The sequence below is a fragment of the Miniopterus natalensis genome, chromosome 12, assembly GCF_054644295.1.
Source record: "Miniopterus natalensis isolate mMinNat1 chromosome 12, mMinNat1.hap1, whole genome shotgun sequence".
NCBI classification, from domain to species: Eukaryota; Metazoa; Chordata; class Mammalia; order Chiroptera; family Miniopteridae; genus Miniopterus; species Miniopterus natalensis.
The window spans coordinates 6,048,511-6,068,528 of NC_142092.1; the positions used below are offsets into that span (position 1 = coordinate 6,048,511).

The 20,018-nt window shown below is 55.3% G+C and overlaps 1 protein-coding gene across 2 annotated transcripts; it reads right to left on the reverse strand.

Annotated features, from left to right (window-relative positions):
* Positions 1–360: 360 nt before the first annotated feature.
* Positions 361–13,040, reverse strand: S1PR3 (sphingosine-1-phosphate receptor 3). 2 transcript variants are annotated; one of them, XR_015715396.1, is made up of 3 exons: positions 12,847–13,040; positions 1,979–5,228; positions 361–1,507 (listed from the first exon to the last, which is right to left on the reverse strand). XR_015715396.1 is itself a non-coding variant. In XM_087822530.1 (2 exons), exon 2 carries the CDS (start codon positions 5,092–5,094, stop codon positions 3,958–3,960), a length of 1,137 nt encoding a protein of 378 aa, XP_087678656.1. In that variant the 5' UTR covers positions 5,095–5,228; positions 12,847–13,040; the 3' UTR covers positions 1,913–3,957. The 2 variants fall into 2 exon arrangements, 1 of the variants encoding a protein (XP_087678656.1); XM_087822530.1 differs by lacking the exon at positions 361–1,507 and having other exon boundaries at positions 1,913–5,228.
* Between the last annotated feature and the right edge of the window lie 6,978 nt (positions 13,041–20,018).

Sequence of the window (20,018 nt, forward strand, 5' to 3'; positions counted from 1 at the left end):
ATCACCTTGAAACGCTGTAGGTAGAAAAATGTGCACGTGGGAGCGCACACTGTGGTCCTAGGGTTCGAGGGGGCCCAGTCACACCTGGGACGTGTCCCCATGACCAGGGCTTCTGCCACCAAATCAGGTGACAATGAACAAAGCAAAAGTGAATGGGAAAGTCCATCCAAAAACCGAATTACCTGTAACTGTGTGCTGGTTGCAAATGGAATGTCCTCTGTTCATTTGACTTTTGAATATAACTTGTTCTAGAATAAATATTGTAAAATTAAGTATGTGAATGTCCTTTGTATTCAGATTTAAACAAGAATTAAACATTTGATCTTCAAATCCAAGGATTAGGTGAGAACTCCACATAAATTTAATGCGTAACGATAAGATTTATTACTTTTTAGAAAAGCATTTGGATGACAAATTATACATGTTGATAAATATTATTTAAAAATTTTGTGTTTGGTTTTCCATTAACTTTCGTGACATACAAGAGTTACTGTAAAGTTCCCTGTCTGGGCCGACGGCCCCTCCGCCACCTTCTCCTTTGGTACTGTGACAAGACTGCAGAGCAGGCCCCTGGAACCGAGGGCTGGACACACTGACTGCGGGCTCTGCCACCACCACTCCACGAACAACGCGAGCACCAGGTTACCTGGCCGACATTCGGGAGCGTCGGCGACACAGCGGGGAAGAACTTGGCTTCAGTGCCCTCCTCACCTTCCGAGGATCCACGTTACTCCTTCAGGAAACGACGTGGCTCCAGCTGCAAGCCCTCGGTGACGCACCCGGCACGTCCCTGTGCCTCTGGGGTCGCCGGTGGAGGGCTGCTCGGCCCCAAGGGTCGTTGTTGTGTCCAGGGGGGAGGCTGCGCCCATGTAGGCAATGCTGCACTTGTCACTGGTTATCAGAGAATGTGCCTTCATTTTCAGAATAGTGGTGTGTGCATTTCTATGTGGCAAACCCTTGGCTCTCTGACGCAGCTACTCAAACACTGGATCGAGGGTTTGCGCTCCCAGAGACAACTTAAAAGCATGGACTTGTAACTTAGAAGTTTTCTATAAAATACACCTTGTTACATTCCGTGAAAAGCTCTCTGCCAGCTCAGAAGAACCATGGGTCGGGGTTGAGATAACAGCTGTTTTCTACACCGTCCGTTGTTTAAATGATTGTCCTTGTAACTGTGGCCAATAAAGAAAATCATGAAAAGCCTCTCATTTGGAGAGTGGATCTTGTGTTGCCTCAAAAGAGGGGAAGGAATCTGAAACCTTCCCCAGAAAGCAGGTCCTCTCAGGCTTCTCCAGGAGCTTCTCCAAACCCAACACAACCAAGCGCTGCCTGCTGGCCCGGGGCGTGGGGTGAAAGCGGCTCTGGGCACACGCGTGCCCGAGGGGCCTCCTGTGAACTGACTGGCCGTGGGCAGAATCCGAGGTGGCGCAGGCTTGGTGCCCGGCTGTGCTGGGGAGATTCCTCCGGCTGCCATCACACTAGTTATGCCGAATGCTGGCCTCGGTCTCTGCAAAACACAGGACACACACACACACTCACACACAGACTTACTGTTCGTGAGGGAGGCGGCTGGGGAAAGGGCCAGCTCTGACCTCTTCTCCCTTTGGCAAATGGGGCAGAACCAACACCCCATCTCTTGGCCCTGCCTTGACTGGCACGGCCCCACCTCCGCCCTGTTCAAGGGCAGCCCACGGACCTTCAGCAGCCTGCCTATCAAAGCTGGAGCGGCCCTCTCCACCTCACCTCGCGGACCACGAGGCGCACCGATGGGGAAGTGCAGGGTGGAGGGGTTACCAGGGCCCTGGGGGCTTAATTCCTGAAGGGACACTTGTCCCAGGTGAGCGGCCAAGCTGCCACCTTGCATACCTGCAGGGGTGGCCCTGGCGCACCCCACATGGACTCCCAACAACGGTTTGTACAAAAGCTTTGGTTTTATTTTTTTAACACAAGTATATGAGACATAATGCTGGTTACTAACCGAATGAGGCCTAGTGGGCGGTCTCCCCGTGGCTCTGAAACTGTCAGCTTCTACGTCCCCAGCTGCACAGCTAGGGGTGCCCGCGTTGCGTTAAAGTTGATAATTTTTTGCACATATCAAATGAGCACAATTACTTTTTTGAGTATTTTTCATTCAGTTGCTTGAACACTTTGTGTTATTTCAAAGGGAAGTTGTGGCTACAGTGCCAAGTGTCATTAATATTAGTCCCCGAGATCTGGGCCCCCAAAGCAACTTGGAGCTATGACAGAAAGTTCTGAAGTCACGTCACGACTAAGTGAAATGTAAAACCTGACATTCGGCGCTCTGGTGCATTTTCTTCACCCAGTACCATAATGCTTAACTTGCTAGAAATGCCCTGGGTTTTCTCAGGTTGTGCGGAAAAGATGCTCCTTTTAAGTGACATAAAGAAGGTGGCAAAAATTGCCACTGATGAGTCTCTCCTTACAAAAAGGATTTATGTCATCAGTAATGACAATGAACAAAGTCTCTGGTCAGTGCATGGAGATGCCCCAGGACCCACGGGAATGTCCCTTAGTGACAGGAGCTGGCATCAGCTAAAACGGGTCAGTTTCTTTGCAGAAAAGTTACTGCATTAACACTACTCTAGTCTTTACTCAGGTAACATTCTCACTGGACCTAAGAACTTCAGGGGCGCTCGTGGGAGGCTTCCCCGAGTCAGAATCCTTTTGAAGGTTGGTTGCTTTGTTTTTACACAGAGCTCCACGCGTCAGCCATGTGCTGCGAGAGCTGCGCGGCGGGTTTCTCTCCGCCAGCCCGCAGACAGAATCCTCGGGGAAGCCGCCCGCGCCCGCGCGTGACCCCTGATGAGGCAGACACAGGGCCGGCCTATGCTGAAAATCCGGTTACGACGGTACATCTTTGAAGGGAGCACAAGCCACCAGCTCACGTTCCCTGTCCTGACAATGAAGCTGCTCGGACAGTGCCTGCCAGGTCGGCTTCCCGGTGGTCATGCCACTGCGGCTGGCCCAGCTCCTCGGCTGTGACAACACCGGGGTTAGACTTGTGCTTTCCTGGGGCAGAATGGAACTGAACACAGGGGCTAAGCGCCGTCTTGTAAACCTGTCCTAACTCAGCAGGAATTTTCCATTGAACAGGTGGCTGCTTCCGGCAACTTGGAAAGATGAGCCTGGCCAGGGGTCTGTCCTTGCTTCTCCCGAGTGGGTTCATTTCTTAGTTGGTCCGGGGCTCAAGATCCTGGAAGACCTTGGACAACTTTTCCATGATTTGGGGAAACTCGTGAATAATCATGTAATTTGGCTAATTTGGCTCCGGGTGTCCTTAAAACTGTGCAGAGACACCCAACAGGTCCTCGGGGTCCTGTACCCACAGAACTTGGTTGTTCTCACCAGGATCCTCCAGACACTGATCTGCATGTCTCAGGACTGTGAGAGTCGGACCCATACTCTGGGACCAGCCTTGACACGGCCTTTTTGAGAATGTTGGCATTCAAAACCTGCTCTGCTCCAGACTTCACGTCTGCCTGAGACTGGGACTGGTGTCGCCTTGTTCCCGGTCATGTCCTGATAGCGGGGGGTTTGGTCAGGACGCGCTCCTGCTGCCCGTGAGCTGCGCTGGGTGCTGCGGCTCCTGCACGTGCCCAGAGCAGACACCTGAAACCCCGGCGTCCTGCACCGTGTAAGCGACGGTGGGACTCAGGGGAGGTCACCTGGGAGCTGCACTGACCGCAGCAGCTTGGGACATTTGGAAGGCTTGGAGCCTGAAACGGACAAGAAACACTGTCTACACTGAAATGGGTTGGGGAGTCCTTGAGTCCCAGCCTTAAGAGACGCCACACTCGGCAGGCCGATGGCAGAACAGATTTCTCGAGTCTCAGCTCTGGCAAAGCCCCGGTGATGCCCACGGTAAATGAGGTTGTGGTCACAGGGCCGGGTGCTCCTCCCATAGAGATGTCGGACCCTGCTCCTCGAGGCTGGCCCTCACTTGCAGAGGGTCCCGTTGTGCAGGGTCTTGTTTCTGTCAGTGATGCAGGGTGAGCTCACCGCTCGGGGCACGTCTTCCTTGCTCTTCGGGGAGGGGCTGCTGTTGTTGCTGACGCTGGACTTGCTCTTGCTCGGATCAAGAGCGAGCTGGATGGGCAAGGAGCGGGCGCCCTGGGCCCTGACCAGGCAGTTGCAGACCAGGCGGAAGAAGGCGCGCCGCATCTCCTTGCTGGCCAGCGTGTAGATGACGGGGTTCATGGCGGAGTTGAGCACCGCCAGCACGATGAACCACTTGTCCCTGAACAGGACTGCGCACTCCTTCACTCTGCAGGCCACGTCGGCGAGGAAGAGAATGAAGAGTGGGGACCAGCAGGCGATGAACACGCTCACCACGATCACCACGGTTCGCAGCAGCGCCATGGACCGCTCCGAGTTGTTGGGGCTGGCCACCCTGCGGCTGCTGGACTTCACCAGGCAGTAGATGCGGGCGTACAGGATCACGATGGTCGCCAGGATGGCGGTGAAGATGCTAATGCAGAACGCGATGTACTTCTTGGAATAGAGGGGCAGGATGGTGGAGCAGTCGGGGAGGTTTTGCAGGCAGTTCCAGCCCAGGATGGGTAAGGCGCCCAGCGAGAATGCGATGAGCCAGCACATCCCGATCAGGAGGAAGACACGGTGCTTCTTGTTGGCGTCGTAGGGCCTCATCTTGATCATGGTCAGGTGGCGCTCGATGGCGATGGCCAGCAAGCTGCAGGTGGACGCCCCGAGGGCCACGAACATGCTGCCTTCCCTCAGGAACCACACCGTGGGGGAGAGGCTCAGCGTCTTCTTGCCCGACATCAGAATGTTGACCGTGTAGGCGATGCCGGCCAGCAGGTCACAAAGAGCCAGGTTGCCGATGAAAAAGTACATGCGGTTGTGAAATTTGTTGTTTTTCCAGATGGCAATCAGAACCATCAGGTTCTCCAGGACAATGAAGCTGCAGATGACCAAGAACAGCACAGTGGTGAGGGTGCGGCCCTCGGGGGCATCCTTCAGCCTGCCGGCCAGCTTGCCCACATAGCTATAATGTTCGTACAGAGTCCCGTTCCCAGGGAAGGGCCTGGGGCTCGGCGTGAGGACGTTGGACATCACTTGGAATTCACAGATGGCCAGCCCCAAATCCACCAGAGGGCGCCTTGGGAACGTCCATTTCTAGCAGAGACAGGCTCAGGCTTCAGTAGTGATCCTGGCCAGGCTCCCGCAGGGGTGTTGAGCATGGGCTCCTGCAAAGAGAAAACGGAGGGGCCAGTGATAAGATCACACCACCTAAGAGCATGGGTGACAGCAGAGCTGGAGAAAGGCACCAAATATGCTGAAGCACTTGGATGGCTGGTCCTCACGGGCTCAGAGAGGGTCTCTCAGCACAGGCCAAGCTCCTGAGGTGCTTGGTGTCTGCAGTTGCCAGGAGGGGGTTTCGAAGCAGAAGCCATGGTCATTCACTCCTGTCGCCATGATGCACAGGCCCAAAGAAAATGTCCCTCTGGAAATGCTACCAATTAATTCCGACCTACCTGCTTCTACCATTATTATCAGTCACCAAGAGAAGGTGCCCACCTGGTTTTTGACAGCTCTCTGGGAGTCTTGGGGTGACATCACAGGATATGCCCACACTTCCCCGACTGCCTTCCCTGGAACTAACCAGGGCTAAGGACAGAAATCAGACCAGTTGGCCCTTAGGTCTGCAGGGCAGAAAGCCCTGACACCGGCCACACTGCCACTTACGGAGGGATAGCGTAGGAACACGAAACCACTTCACTAGTGAGTAGCTGAGTGTGGGGCTGGGGGGAAGGAATACAAACCTGTAGAAGTGGAACCAGTTTTCACTGAGGCAAAAGGGAGAAAGAGGGAGCCTGCGGGCTCTGAGTTGGCCTAAAATTCAAAGGTCTGAATATCCGCTTTAACTGTCTAACCCAGTGCGTGTGAGCCTGGAAATACTAACCCAGCACGTGTGAGCCTGCAGACACTAACCCAGCAGGTGTGAGCCCAGAGAAACAACCCACTAGTGAGACTAGTGAGACAGTGAAGGTGGGTGAGCCAGGCCCTGGGTGCTCCTGAATTTTAACCCTTCCCCCACCCAACCCCCACCCTGCCTGCGGCCTCCTGTGATGTCCAGGGTGAAGCTGACCCAACTCTGAAGGTAGAAAGGGCTTTTGGTGGACTCACTGACTTTAAATTTAAATTATTTGAATATATAAATGTCTAACTAAGATCAATTGACGTTAATTTAAAACAGCCTACTATGAGTATCCAGTGAAGTTTTTTTGTACTTTTAGCATTTAATTCACAACCCTAGATTTGGATTGGGGCAAATGGACCACTCTTCAATGATTTGGGGCTATGTGTTTTGGGGTGTGATGGGATCTGAAGGCCTTGTCTACCCACTGAACTCATTCCCAGGTACGAATCGAGGCCCAGACAGGCCTCAGTCCCTGGAAGGACCCAGCGGTCAATTTGGGCAGCTACTCTGCAGAGGAGAAGCAGAGGAGACCCCAGCCAGGGTCCCCTGCCCATGGGGCCCTCCAGAGAACTGCCTTCCTGCCCCTCAGGTGCTGGTCCCAGGGCCCTGAGGATGCTGTGAAGCCCTCCCTGCCTTCATTTGTCTGGGGGACCTGGACCTCTGAGACTGGTCAAAGGTGGCCCTGCTGCTTCTTCCAGCATCCAGGAGCTTCATGTGCTGCTTGTTCTGGAAACCCTGTGGGCCCTGGCACCCGAGGAGATGCCTGTGCCCTGCCTGGAACTGCCCCTGCCCTTCCCTGGCCCCACCATGACAGCTGTCTAAGGCCACCGAGGGCCTGGAGGTCAGCTTGACCACCAAGTGTGGCAGAAACCTTTTCTAACTTCCGAAGGAAGCTGCAGGCCAGTTCTGAGGCTGGACTGGCAATGAAGGCCTGGGGGGACAGCCGCTGGGTCTCCTCCGTCGCTGCCTCCCGAGCCCAGGGGCGCCTTGCTGCCCTGGGCATAAGGCAAGGCTGCCCCGTGCCCCCTCCCCCAACTTGGACTGAGGCGCGTCGAGGACAACAGACCTCCTGGTTCTGTCCGAGGCAGCAGGGACCGGTGCCCTCGGCGGGCAGCTTTCCCACCAGCCCCACCACTCTTGCCTGTGCCCCATTCTTACTTCAGTCTTGTCAGTCCTTCGAGCCTAAGTCAAACGCTACCTGCTCTGTGGCATTTTCTCAAACCAGCCCAGCCCCTGGTGCTTTTCCCTGAGGCTGCACACCACTTTTACACAAACTGCAAGCTGTGTTTTTAAGGGTAGAAACGGTGGCAGCAGCTGGCAGGCGCTGAGCCCCTGCCTGCAGTGCCCTGTCTAACCTCACACTGCCACCACGAGTTCACAGCCTCAGGGTCCGGCGCCCGCGGGGCCCCGTACCTGTGCACACCTTTGCCTTTATTGCTGTCACTTTGAATTCGTCATCTGTGAGCGGTCAACGGGGAATCCACACCCCCACGGCTGGACACCACCCACAAGCACTGAGCGAGAGCTCACACTGCCCACACGGAAGATGCCGGCAACACCACAAGTGTCCTTGTCCATGGAAAAGGCCCAGCACCGCAGCAGGGAAGGGAAAGGGGCACTGCTCCCCTGAGAGTCATAAGGCAGCAGCGGCCTGAGTGTGGCTCCTACCCCAAAGCCCGGCTGAGGGCCTCCAGGCACACCCCACACCGGGCCACCTCCTGCAGTTGGGCTCAGAATGCCTCTTGCACATGTGCTTCCCCCTCAGGGGCTTCCCTGCCAGGAGCTGAAGACGGCATGTATGTGGTTAACACGATGCCTGGAATAACTGACTTAGCACCAGGTCTGAAGGACCATAAACCATCAGTGAGGACTGTATGTGAATTAATTCCCACCGGTGAGGGAGAAGGCACTTCAGGCATGTGCATCGGAAAGGGTTCTGAGACTGCTGTACATCTGAAGCTTGTGCCTCAGTTTCCCCCATGATAACTCCATGCCATTTTATGTACCTCCTGGCTCCCCCTGGACGCCCGAGACCCCTCTGACTGTGCCATGAAGCCAGACAGAGGGAAGTGAGACCCCTTAAACCTGCCAGATCTGGGTTCTCCAAGACAAAGAGCAGAGAGCAACAGGCCACGGCTCTGCAGACTGAGAGCTTTTTCTTTCCCCTGCACGCAGAGAGTTTTAATAAAATTGAGCAGAGAGGAAAAAACCCAGAAAACAATAAAAAGTAGTAAAAAGCAATAAAACCACAATAAAAACAGTATAAGATGTGCCAGGGACCCATTAAAACCTTGAATTCTGAGGGTGAACATATTTTCCCATTAATGCCTGATTTATCATTTTCCTTAATTAAATATTCATTGCTCAAGGCGCAGTTTTTAAATGGTTTATTGATTTTTAGAGAGAGAGGAAGGAAGGGAGAAGGAGAGAGAGAAAGAAACATCAGTGTGAGAGCCTAACATTAATAGGTGCCTCCTACATGCCCTATACCTTGGGGGGTGCACGACCCCGGCATGTGCCCTGACCAGGAACTGAACTCGGTGACCCCTTGGTGCCTGGGGCAATGCCCAAGCAGCTGAGCCACACCAGCCAGGGCAAGGAGCATATTTTTTCAAGAACATTTTTTTGTTAAATGTGAGTCCCTATATTTTGCATAATTGGAAGCTATCCAGTTGTCTTTGGAATTTAAAAGCATATTTTCTTTGGATTATCTGCATTAAGAAGTAGACCCATCCTGAGAGCCGAGTGCTGGCTAAAGGCCAGACTGATTTTATATTTGTCTGACCATTGCTGTGCCGGGTCAAAAGCATCTCGAGGGAGGCCAACTGCCAGCTGTCTCAGCCCACAAAGACCTGTCCCGACCCAACACCCCTGAGGCTGGCAGCTCAGGTGCCCCCGAAGCCCTTCTAGTCACTGGCCACTCCCAGATGGGACCACTGTCTGGGCTTGTCATCCCCTGGTGCAGCCTGATGCTGACCTTCACACGAAGGGCCTGCAGGATACCCTAGTGCCTGGGCCCTCCTCGGGAGAGGATGCTCCTGCCAGTCGTGCATGTGGACACTGAGTGGAGAGATGCACTGTTTATGGTTTGTGGACACGGGTGGTTTTTCCGTGTTCTGGGTGCCCACGTCCTGTGAGAGCAGGTGCCTGTATGTCAGCGGCACCTCTGATGTGCAAGCATACCGTGTTGGTACCGAGTGTGGGCTCTGAGGCAGAGGGTCCCTGAGGGAGTTTACCAGCTTGGCCAGCGTCCTGCAACTGGGGGGGGAGGAAGTCCCCCAGAATGCTCACATTTTGTTTCATTTTAAAAGATTAGTGCCTGGGGCTGGCAGGGACACTGTACAAGTTCGATCACTGTTTAAATTCCACCTGAACACTTAAAGCGCGATGCTGAGAAACGTGTGCAGCTAGTCTCCTACATCCTCAGAAAGTTCTGCGTGTTGTAATAGATACACAGGCTCCCTGGCAGTGGTCTCCCAACGACCAGAGTCCAACAGCACTGCACCCTCGAGTGGGCCTGGCCTATGTCCATCTGTAGAGCCTGGACCCCTCACACCCTCACAGTCCTAACGATTCACTTTCTCTACACGTCAATTTGAAAAATAAACAATCTATAAAAAGAAGAAAAAAAAAAGTACAGAAATAGTTCCACAAAGTCTGAGGTCTCTCTCTCTCTCTCTCGGCAAAAAAGAAAAACACAACAGGATAGTAAGAAATTTCTCCTGGTTGAATACAGGATGCAGTGTTTCTAATAGGTATCGTCTCCCAGGGAAATCAATTAGTTCACCCTCTAAACTAAATTAAAACACCAAGCATTTGCCAACAAGCAAAATTTCTTGGAACACAAGAGTTTTTTCTTTCAAAAGGAAATAATGAGTTGGCCATTTCACAGCCCCAGCGAATTCTTTGCCAGTGTTTCCCCTGGCTCGGGATTTCTCAGGTGACCCCTCTGCTTTCAGAAAGAGTTCACAGCAAGAGGCTTCGCGCACACACTGCTTCGCACGCTCGCCCTTTGCTCCAGGCCAGCAGCAGAGCTTCCAGCGAGAACACGAGACCACTGTCCACATGAACCAGGTAGGTTTCATGTGAGTGCTCGCCCCGGGCCCCCGGGCCTGTCCACAGGAAGACAGCTGCTTTTGATGCACAAGACCTTACTCTTTGCTTCTCAACTAAGGTTTTCAAAACTTCTCTTCCCTGCTCGCTCCAAGTGAGGGCACAGGACTGAATTCCTACCAAGACTTCACAGGACCAAGGGGGGGACAGGGACTGAGCTCCCTGAGGCAGCTAAAGGTATATGCAAATAAGAGGCCTTCTGCCCAAGGAGACCTACGAGTAGGGTCCCTCACACCCTTTCCCAAAGCAGTGCTCCCACTTGGTGACATGGCATGGCCACCAAGCACTGCACCTCGCAGGGGCCATATCTGGTCTCCCATCTGCCTTCTGAATGTACACAGGAGGAAACTGAGGCTGCGTGGAAGGGTGGCCACTGTCCTTAGTGGCACAGCTTGGAAGAGGCCAAACTTGGCTGGGTGTCTGTGCCCAGTACACCACGTTAATCTAAACTTTTCTGGAGGTGACCACCTTTCCACGTGTTCTTCACCTCGATGGTGACCAGAGCGCACCACCCCCCTCCCCCCCCCCCCCCGGCATGCTTTGGAGCCAAATTGCCTCTTAGCCACTAAGCCAGCAAAATCCTGGAATGGAGTTCCCTGAAATATGCAGAGAGCTCTGCCTCCAGGGAAATGGAGTAGCATCGTCAGGCCAAAGAGCCTCATCACCTGACCAGGACGCCCACTGCAGCTCACGGTGCCCATGCGACGCCAGACCCACCCGCTGGGTGCCACAGTCTCCACCAAGCAATCTCATCCTGGATTTGACCCGGCTGGCCTGTGTCTGGGCTCTTACAGACAAAGCTTCAGTTCCTCAAACACAGAATAAAGCAAAACATCCAGGAGACTTGATGTCCAGTCGCTGCAACAATGTAACTGAAATGTTCTATTAACTGACACTAAATAGGATTCCACTCCGTATCTCGTATTATCTCCAAAAACTAACGGAAAATCTCTTAAGGCAGTTACTTCGGCAGAAAATATATGGCAAAGGAATAATATGAAATAATATGAATAATAATATGAAATAACTCCAAAACTGAGAAAAGAAGTAGGAAGCCAAGCGTGAGGAAACGGGCTGCAGGCCCCTGCACTCCGGTTGGGTGCTGGCTCCCGCCTGGGGCTCCCTGAGATGCCTGGTCAGCTGAGTCAGCACTCAAGGCAGGGTCTCAAGCCCTGGCAGACAAAATGGGGTTCTACAAGATGGTACCCCAATTTTCAAGAGTATGACATGCTCAAGTTCTCATTTTCTGGTAATAAAAACATATGCGTACATTGTAGGCACTGAATCATCTTCGGGAGATGGAAGAGATGCCATGGAATCAAAAGTGTGTCATAATTCCCAGGCGGAGAACCAGTCCCGCACTTTGAGAAAGCCGCTGGTCCATGTGCAGGCTCCTCACAGGACACAGAGTTTCTCCTACCCAGTCGTGGTACGAAGTCAGGAGAGCCATGCACGAAAGGAAACTCAGAAACACAAGAGGAGGGCGGCATTTCTAAGATGAAAGCCGGCCGTGACACACCGGGTCTATGTCTCGGGGGCTCTGCATCCTAGATCTCCTGGGTCAGGACAAGCGGCCGGACCAGCAGGCCCAGCCTGGACATTTGGTGACTGAGAAAACCCAACCTGCGGCTCGATGACAACGAAAATCATTCATACTGGCCTCAAGCTCTGCATCGATTCCGTGAGAGATGGTACAGGCCCTGGCACTTCCACCCCTCCCTGAGCACCCCCCCCCCCCCCCCCCCCCCGCGCCTCCACCGCCTCCTCGCCACCAGCGGCCTCCGCAGGGCCTCCTGGCTGCTCAGACCCGCAGAACCTCGCCCTGCCCTTGAGCTTTCTAGGAATTACGTTTTTCTTAGTCATGCCTGCAAGATTTTTATCAGTGAAGAAAATAATGCTGAAAAGGTGAAGTGTGAACATGTGATTGTGTACAGCGTCTGCAGCCTCCCGTGTCCAGAGATCCCTCATTCCCGGCGTGCTCAGAGCTCCGCGGGGCGCCGCGCGCGGGCGCACTTGCGGTTCAGACGGTCCTCGCGGAGCCCTGCGCCACGCTGCGGCCCCCATCCCCAAAGCAACCGGGCGCTTCTACAAAACTCTAAGAGGTCCCTCTTTTACATCTAAATAGAAAACACCACAACGAAATATGTCATTGGGAGTGCCCAATGCCAGAGACAGACAGACAGACAGCGACCAGAGGGGGCCGCGCCGGCGGGCTCCCCGCAGCGCCCGGGCCCGGGCCCGGGGCCCCTCCCAGGTGGACCCCGCCGGGACCGCAGCAGCTCCTTTTCCGTGGGCGCCGCACTGCCGCACCCGACTCCGCCGTCCAGCCCCAGTGCCGACAGCCCTGATGGCCTTGTTTGAGAAATAAAAAGAAAAATGGAATTTTGTGGCGAATGCAACTGTTCAAAATGACTTTACCAGGAGAATGACCACAACCACACTTCCCGAGTCCCCAGGCCCGCGTTCTGGGGGCGCGCCTAACTTTTTCATTGTCCAAGGTAAACGACCGACCGACGGAACTTCCCCAAGAAAAGCCAATTCTCGTCCACGCAGGTTCCCGAGCAGCAGCGGGGTCCAGGGGCTCCGAGGGCAGCCGTGGGGAAGCGCCCCCCGCCCCCCGAGCGGCGCGGCCAGGGGCGCAGGGCTGGGGGAGGGGGGCTCGGTGCGCTCCTCCGCCCAGGCCACTGTCTCCCCAGGACCCGCTGGAATTCCGTGAGGAAAGTGGGCCCCCACCCACCCCGGCGTCCGCGACCCCGGCCCCGCCGGCTCACCTCCGTCCGCGCGGCGCGCTCGGGCCGCCGGCATCCTGGGGCGCGGTCCCCGCTCAGATGCAAGCCGGCTGGGACCCGGGACAGCCGCGGGCTCAGGGGCTCCCACGCCGGCCTGGAGGGCTCGTCCTGCGGGCACGCTCAGCGCCGGGTCCCTGTCGCGTGTCCCCGGGACGGCTCCCTCTGCCTCTGCCAGCACCAGCCGGTAGGAAACTTTTGCAGCGTCCCCGGGGCGGGGCCCGCGCTCCGCAATCCCGCCTCCAGCCCCCGCCTCCCGCCCCGCCTCCTCCCCCTGCGCCTCGCCCCCAGCGTCCGGGTCCCTCCTCCCCGCCCCCCACCCCACGCGCCCACCTCCCTCCCCCTGCGCCCAGCTTTCCTGTCCCTCCTCCCCCTCCCCACCCCACGCGCCCGCCTCCCGGCGCCCCGTCTGCGTCTCCCCACCGCAGCCCTCTCCCGCCGCCCCTAGACCCCTTCGCCCCGCTTCCCGCCTTCAGCCTCCAGCCCCGTCTCCCCGCCCCTCTTGCCCCCAGTTCCCCACCTCTCCAAGTCCCCCGCGTCCCCCGCGCCCCCCCCCCCAGTGCTCTTGGGGCCGGCTCTCCTTCTGCCCCGGCCCCAGGTCGACCTCCGGACCTCGCGCTTGTCAGGCTAGTTCCAGGCGCCCGCCCCGGGACCCGAAGACCCAGTGGGGACAGGTCCGAACCGGGTCCGGAGCTGGGCTTGGGCCGGGCGCGCTGAAGGTGAGTTCGGGCCGGTATTCCTGTTACCGGCCATTATCCTCGTGGCGATCGCGGTCATTCCCGTTTGAGACCGACCGACCCTCGGTGATGCGGTCGCGTCGGGCAGACGGGGCCTAGCGCCCGCCGCGTGCCTCCCTTTCGAGCCCCGCATCACCCACCCGCCCCGGACACGAGAGCCCCGCAGCCCGGAACGTGCAGCGCGGGTCTCGGCGACCCCTCTGCCCCGCGCGGGTCGTCTCTGTTGCGATTAAGATGCTCCTTGCGAAGCGCTTCAGAAAGAATCCCCAGGGAGGCGACAACGGACCTTTGTGAAGGCCCTGGATCGAGGGGGCACAGCAGCCTCCCTAGGGCTTGGGGGGGGGGGGGGAGGAAGCGGGAGGCCGGTTATCCAAAGCAAGGCTGTGCCTTCCTGAGCTGACAAGACTGGAGCCGCAGGCGTCCTAGAGCGAGGTGGGGAAGCTTGGGGAAGGGTCTCCCTCAGATACCTGCCCCTCATGTGCCCTCTCGCTTCCAGAGAAGGAGCCCCCAGAGCAGCAGGAGCCCCCACAGCAGCCTTCCCCTGGAGCTGGGAGCAGATGCTTATTAGGGGTGGGTTTGAGCCCTGATGGGCACGTGTCTCATAATGGAACAGTACAGACTGCTGGCCCCTCTGCTGGCCTCAGTAGTCCCCCTTGAGAAACCCAAGAGGTTGGTGGTTCGAGAGCTCTGGGCTGCTCTTGGGGCTCAGTGGAGAGCGGTGGGTCCTGTCCCTGTTGCTGTTAATCCACCCTGCCTGTGCTGCTGTGAGCCCCTCAGCGTCTGGCCTTGCAGACTCACTAGAGTGCCTTGTACAAGTTCTGAGAAGCCATTTCTGTCCCAAATTTCAAGTGGGACCGAATGTGTCTCATTTTCCACTCCTACAGCATCTAGTCAAGAAAGGGAAGGAGGGACTGGCCTCCTGGCCCACTTGCCATCACCAGGGCAGCCGATCATGTGCTAGCCACTGTCCTGCAGACTCCAGAAGCCCTAAAAATAGTGGGGCTCCTTACCACAGGCATCCTAAGAGACCGGATTTGACAAGGTGGCATTCCTGAAACTCATCTTTTGACAAGACTCCTTTCCCCCAAAGATTCCCAGTCCTGGGAAGCTCCCTCACCACATACAGTCCAGTCCTCTCACTGCCCCAGTGCCCCTCCCCCTTGAAGCTCAGACACTGGATCCTGCCCAAGCCCCTCCCCACCCCTGGAGACCATGTTCTGTCACTGCTCCTCAGAAGGCCAGCCCTCCCAGAGTCTGTGGATGCAAGTCTCCGTCTCTGCACCCTTTCCTAACAGGAAGAATGCCAGCCCACCAATGCAGACAGAATGGGAGAGGTAGCAAGTGCCCATCCTGCAGCCCTCGGGGAAACAGGCAGATCGAGTAGATTTAATGCACACAGAGGTGGAGGTGTCCAGCGCTGGCGGGCCACACAGAGCTAACTGTGAAGGAAAACATTCTTCATTTTCAATGGCGACACCTGGCTTCCAGCACCTTAATGGGATCAAGTATGTAACGGGATCAAGTATAAGTGTGTAACAGGAGCCACGATACTGGATCAACCTGACAGCACCATGCCGTGGAATCCAGCACACAATAGCACCGACGCTGCGCTCCTGCTAAAAACGCTTAATTTGAATCAGAGGCCATGCGTGGAGCCTGCACTTCCCGCTTACGGATGAAGAGGGGGTAGAGCAGCCAGGCGACCCACGCCGGGCAGAAGCAGTCCTGACAGTGGCCGTTCTATAGTCGGTTGGCCAGGTCTCAAAAAAGTCAATGTCAGAAAAAGGGTGAGAATAGTACAAAAACAACTAAAACGATGCAACATTCGTAACAAGCATGAGCCTGATCGCGCCCGGGTCACTGACCATGGTGAGAGACAAGCCGGAGGCCGTTCCAGGGTGACGGAGTATGAATGATGTGACAGGCATTGCTGATGTTACAAGCTGTGACAGCACAGTGCTTCTCTGGATATTCCCGCTGAACTGCTGGAGGGTGAAATGTGTTGATGTTTATAAATTATTCTGCAAAATCAATATATACACATAAAGCTGATCTGACAAAATGTTAGCAATCTGGGTGGTGGATATGGGGAGGAAGTTGTACAATGTGTTCCCTTTCTTCATATGTTTAAGAAAAATTCATCATAAAAATTGGAGAAAACTAAAATGTCCGGTGCTAAATAACTTCAGTATTTCTCCACCTCTGAACTTGGGCTATCAACTCAAATCTAGGCTTATGGGAATAAAATAAAAAGATAGTATGATTTATATCTATCTGTATACTTTTGAAAGGCACATGGCCCCAAACTTGAATATCATTTGAACAAGTATATTATATATTTATTTGAAATTTTTCAAAAAGAAAATGCATTCACTTTCCCAACACTAGGGCCTGCAGCCTGGCACACAGGTGCCCAGAGATTAGAGGACAGCCAGTTGTAAGACTTTCACCACCAGGGAGGCTTTCCCAGCAGAGCCTGGCATGCAGAAGTGGATTGCAGGAGCCAGTGGCCTGGAATGCGCCTACTGTAATACTCCTACTTCCTCCCACCCTCCCAGCCTCTGCCTCTGGACCCCAGGATACTTTTTGCAGTCCGTGGGTCAGAATTAATCTGCACCGTGCCTATTCTTAGCTCTGCTTTAGCTCTTATCTTGAGTAAACGTGCATGCTGTCTTTTTTGATTTTCAGAGACGCTCTTCAAGCGTGCACTCAGGACAATGTGGAGTGAGTTCGCAGCCTGTGGAGGGAGCTCTCTGCAGGGTGGGGTTGGGTCGGGGAGCCACAGGGAAGGGTACCTGGCAGAAGGGAGCCCCCGGAACCCCGGGCAGTGTTGGGACTCAGGTGTGGTTCTCTGACAGATCACCCTGAGGGAAGTTGGTCACGCAGCACTGGAGAGAAATAAGTTTACATATTGATCTGGATATGGATTTGCAAAATGAAACTTGGCCTCTTGTACAAAAACCTGTCTAGACTCTAATGAAGTCTCTGACTCGCTGTCCGAGCTCCCTCACAGTAAACATTCATTTGTTCACAGAGACACCTACCGAAGCCAAACTTCCCGACTTTGATTGCGACTTCGTGATACTACATCGTCTGTCCACATCTTTGTGCCTCGTGCACCCCCTTTCTCCACCCTTAATGTCAGCCAGGAACCAACAGAAATACCAAGAATTGTTCTATTTACATTTCATATTTTGTAAGGATGTTTATAATATTCAGACACCTAACTAGTGTATTTGTGTTCATGTGTAACTGCATGTAGTTCATATGTATGTATGTGTATGTGTAAAAGTGTATACATGTGCATTTGCACTTGCATATGTGTGTTTGTGTGTGTGCATGTCTTATGCACATGAGTATATGTACATATGTGTGGATGTGGATGCGTGTGCCTATGTGTGTTTCTGGGTACGTGTGTGGGAGTGTGTGGGTGTTTGGGTGTGCCCGGCCGCTGCACAGGGACTGTACTTTTGTGAGGGTGGTGTGCCCAACCTTCCATAGAACAGAAGCACCGGGACAAAGTAAATGTTTGGGCTTCTGTTCCTGGTTCTTGGCCCAGACCTAAAACTGTTCAGGATTGGGGCAGGAGGGGAGAGGGGCTGGAGTCAGTCACGACGGCCGATGATTTCATCAGCGATGCCTACATACTGAGCCCCCACAGACACGCCTAAACCCCAAGGTGTAGGGGGATTCCAGGCTGGTGAGCGCATCTGTGTGCTGCAGGGGACACACCCAGAGGCCTGCAGGCTCTGGGCCTGCTCTTCCCACACCTGGCCCTACGCTCCGTTCCATTTGACTGTCTCCGAGTCGTATCCTGTAAAATAAACCAGTAACGCAAGTAAAGTGTTTCCGTGGGTCTGTGAGTTGTTTTAACATGTGACCAGACCTGGGGAGGGTCGAGGAACCTCCCAGGCTGCAGTGGGCCAGGCAGAAGATGCAGTGGGCCGAGAGGAAACGACTCAGCTGGGGCGGTGCGGGGGAGGAGCGTGCTCTGGGTGTGTGCACGCGCGTGGGTTTTCTGCGGAACCCGCATACTCTGGAAGCAAGAGGAGAAAGGATGGCCGGGCAGCCCTAGAGCTCTCCAGGACACGGACGGAGGACAGTCGTCTGAGGGCCGCTGCCTGCCCCGAATCCCTCTGCCCGGAGCTCAGTCTCCAGCGGCCCCGCGCCCGAGCTGTTGTCCCGAGGGTGCTGCGCCGCCGGCGGCCGCCGGGGAACCGAGGGGGTGGCCGGGCGCGGCGCCGTCTGCAGGAGCCGCTTCCACGCGCCGTCCCGCGGCCGCAACGCTCCGCCGGCCCCCCCGCCCGTCCCGCGGCCCCGGCCCCGCCGGCCCCCCCGCCCGTCCCGCGGCCCCGGCCCCGCCGGCCCCCCCGCCCGTCCCGCGGCCCCGGCCCCGCCGGCCCCCCCGCCCGTCCCGCGGCCCCGGCCCCGCCGGCCCCCCCGCCCGTCCCGCGGCCCCGGCCCCGCCGGCCCCCCCGCCCGTCCCGCGGCCCCGGCCCCGCCGGCCCCCCCCGCCCGTCCCGCGGCCCCGGCCCCGCCGGCCCCCCCGCCCGTCCCGCGGCCCCGGCCCCCCCGCCCGTCCCGCGGCCCCGGCCCCGCCGACCCCCCCGCCCGTCCCGCGGCCGCGGCGGCAGGAGCGCGCTCACCCGCCCGCGCTCCGCCCCGACCGGTTCCGCGCCCTCCCCCGCCCCTGGCGTTCGGACGAGTTTCTGCAACTTTGTGGAACAACTTCGCCTTTTCTCGCCCGCGGGAGGGTTTCCTGGGGCGAGGGGGCGGAGATAAAATCGCAGTAATCCCGGGCTTGCTCACTCCTCCAACCTCGGGGGCCGGCGGGTTTCAGGCAGAAAAGGCCGGCGGAGCCTTGCGGGGAGGGAGCTGCGCGCCTCAGCCCTGACCCGCTGCTCCCTCCTGCGGGCGCCGTTCAGCGCCTTCAGCGGCGCCGCTCCTCAGTCCTCACTAGCAGCGACCCTGTGAGATCAGCAGCAATACACCGCATTTTCCAGATGAGAAAACTGAGGCCCAGCGGTGATTGTACACTTGCCCGATGTCACACAGCTGGTAAGTGGCAGAGTTGGAGAGTTTAGTACCTTTGGAGGTTGTTGATCTATTTTAGCTCTTTGTAGACTGCAACCCTCCTGAAAGACACTGGGCTAAATTTTATGCGTGGATGACCAATACCGGGGTCACCTGCGGAGAGGCCCAGGGCCCAGCTCCATTGACCTCACCTGTCTGAAGCCCGAGGGCAGAAAGGGGAGGAGAATGGGCGCCCCCCGCTGACCCTCACTCTTGCCAGTCCCCCCATCTGCTCTTGGTTCTGGACTGTGTGTCGCTGGTTTGGGAGAGCTGCGTGGGAGGTGCCCAGATCCCTACCCCACAGTCCTTGTCAAGCCCCTTGACGGCCAGCAGGTTAGAACTGTGCTGAGAAGCGGGGAATCCTGATTCCACTATCATTCCCAATTAATAAAGAAACTGTTGAACTCCGGAGCTCAGCATCTACAGCTGGAGGACGGCACATTGTACCATAGTCAATGGGTAATATGCTAACTAGGCATTTCAGCGGGTCACAGAAATTCTGTAACTTGATGCAAACACACACATGAAAAGTGTTTTCTTTTACATTAACTGAATGGAAACCATGCACAAGCCTTTCTTCTTGATTAAAAAGTGTTTTAAAAACCTGAGTTTAGAAAAGGAAACATGTCTTAAATTAATAATCTAAGCTCTTGCCTTAAGGGCCAAGAAAAAAATGAATAAAATAAACCCAAAGCAAGCAGAAGAAAGGATGCAAGAAACATAAGAGCAGAAATTAATTAAATTAAAATAGGGAAATAATCAATGAGAAGAAAGGTGCTTCTTTGAAAGAGCAATAAGTTGACAAACCTCTAGGCAGACTGGCAGAGAAAAAAAGGGAAAAACACAACTTGCTAGTGTCAGGCACTAAACAGGCCCTCGGTTCCCTCCCTGGTGCTGCAGAGGGTAGTAAAAAACCAGGAACAGCTCCTCACATAGACATCTGACAGCTTAAATGCAATGGACCAATCCTTGAAAAGCACAAACTACGACAATCCTTTCAATATGGGAGAAACAGCTGGAATGGGAAGTGGAGTTTATGGGTTCGCAAAAAGTAAATCTCCAGGCCCAGGTGGTGTCGCTGAAAAATTCCACCCAGCCATGTAGAAACGAATTAGCACCAATTCTACATAACCTCTTTCAGAAAATAGAATTGCCTCCCAAATCACGTTATAAAGCAAGAATTACCTTCTACCCAAACCAGACAAAGATGGTAGAAAAAAAAGACTACAGACCAATATTTGTCATAAATATAGGCACATACATTCCTAACAAGACATTAACAAGTAGAACTCAATACATTCAAATAATTATTACCATGACCAAGTTGGGTTTATTCCAGTAATGAAA

Coding starts and splice junctions, on each gene's coding strand:
- S1PR3 (XM_087822530.1), bottom strand. CDS start 5,094: ATGTCCAACGTCCTCACGCCGAGCCCCAGGCCCTTCCCTGGGAACGGG.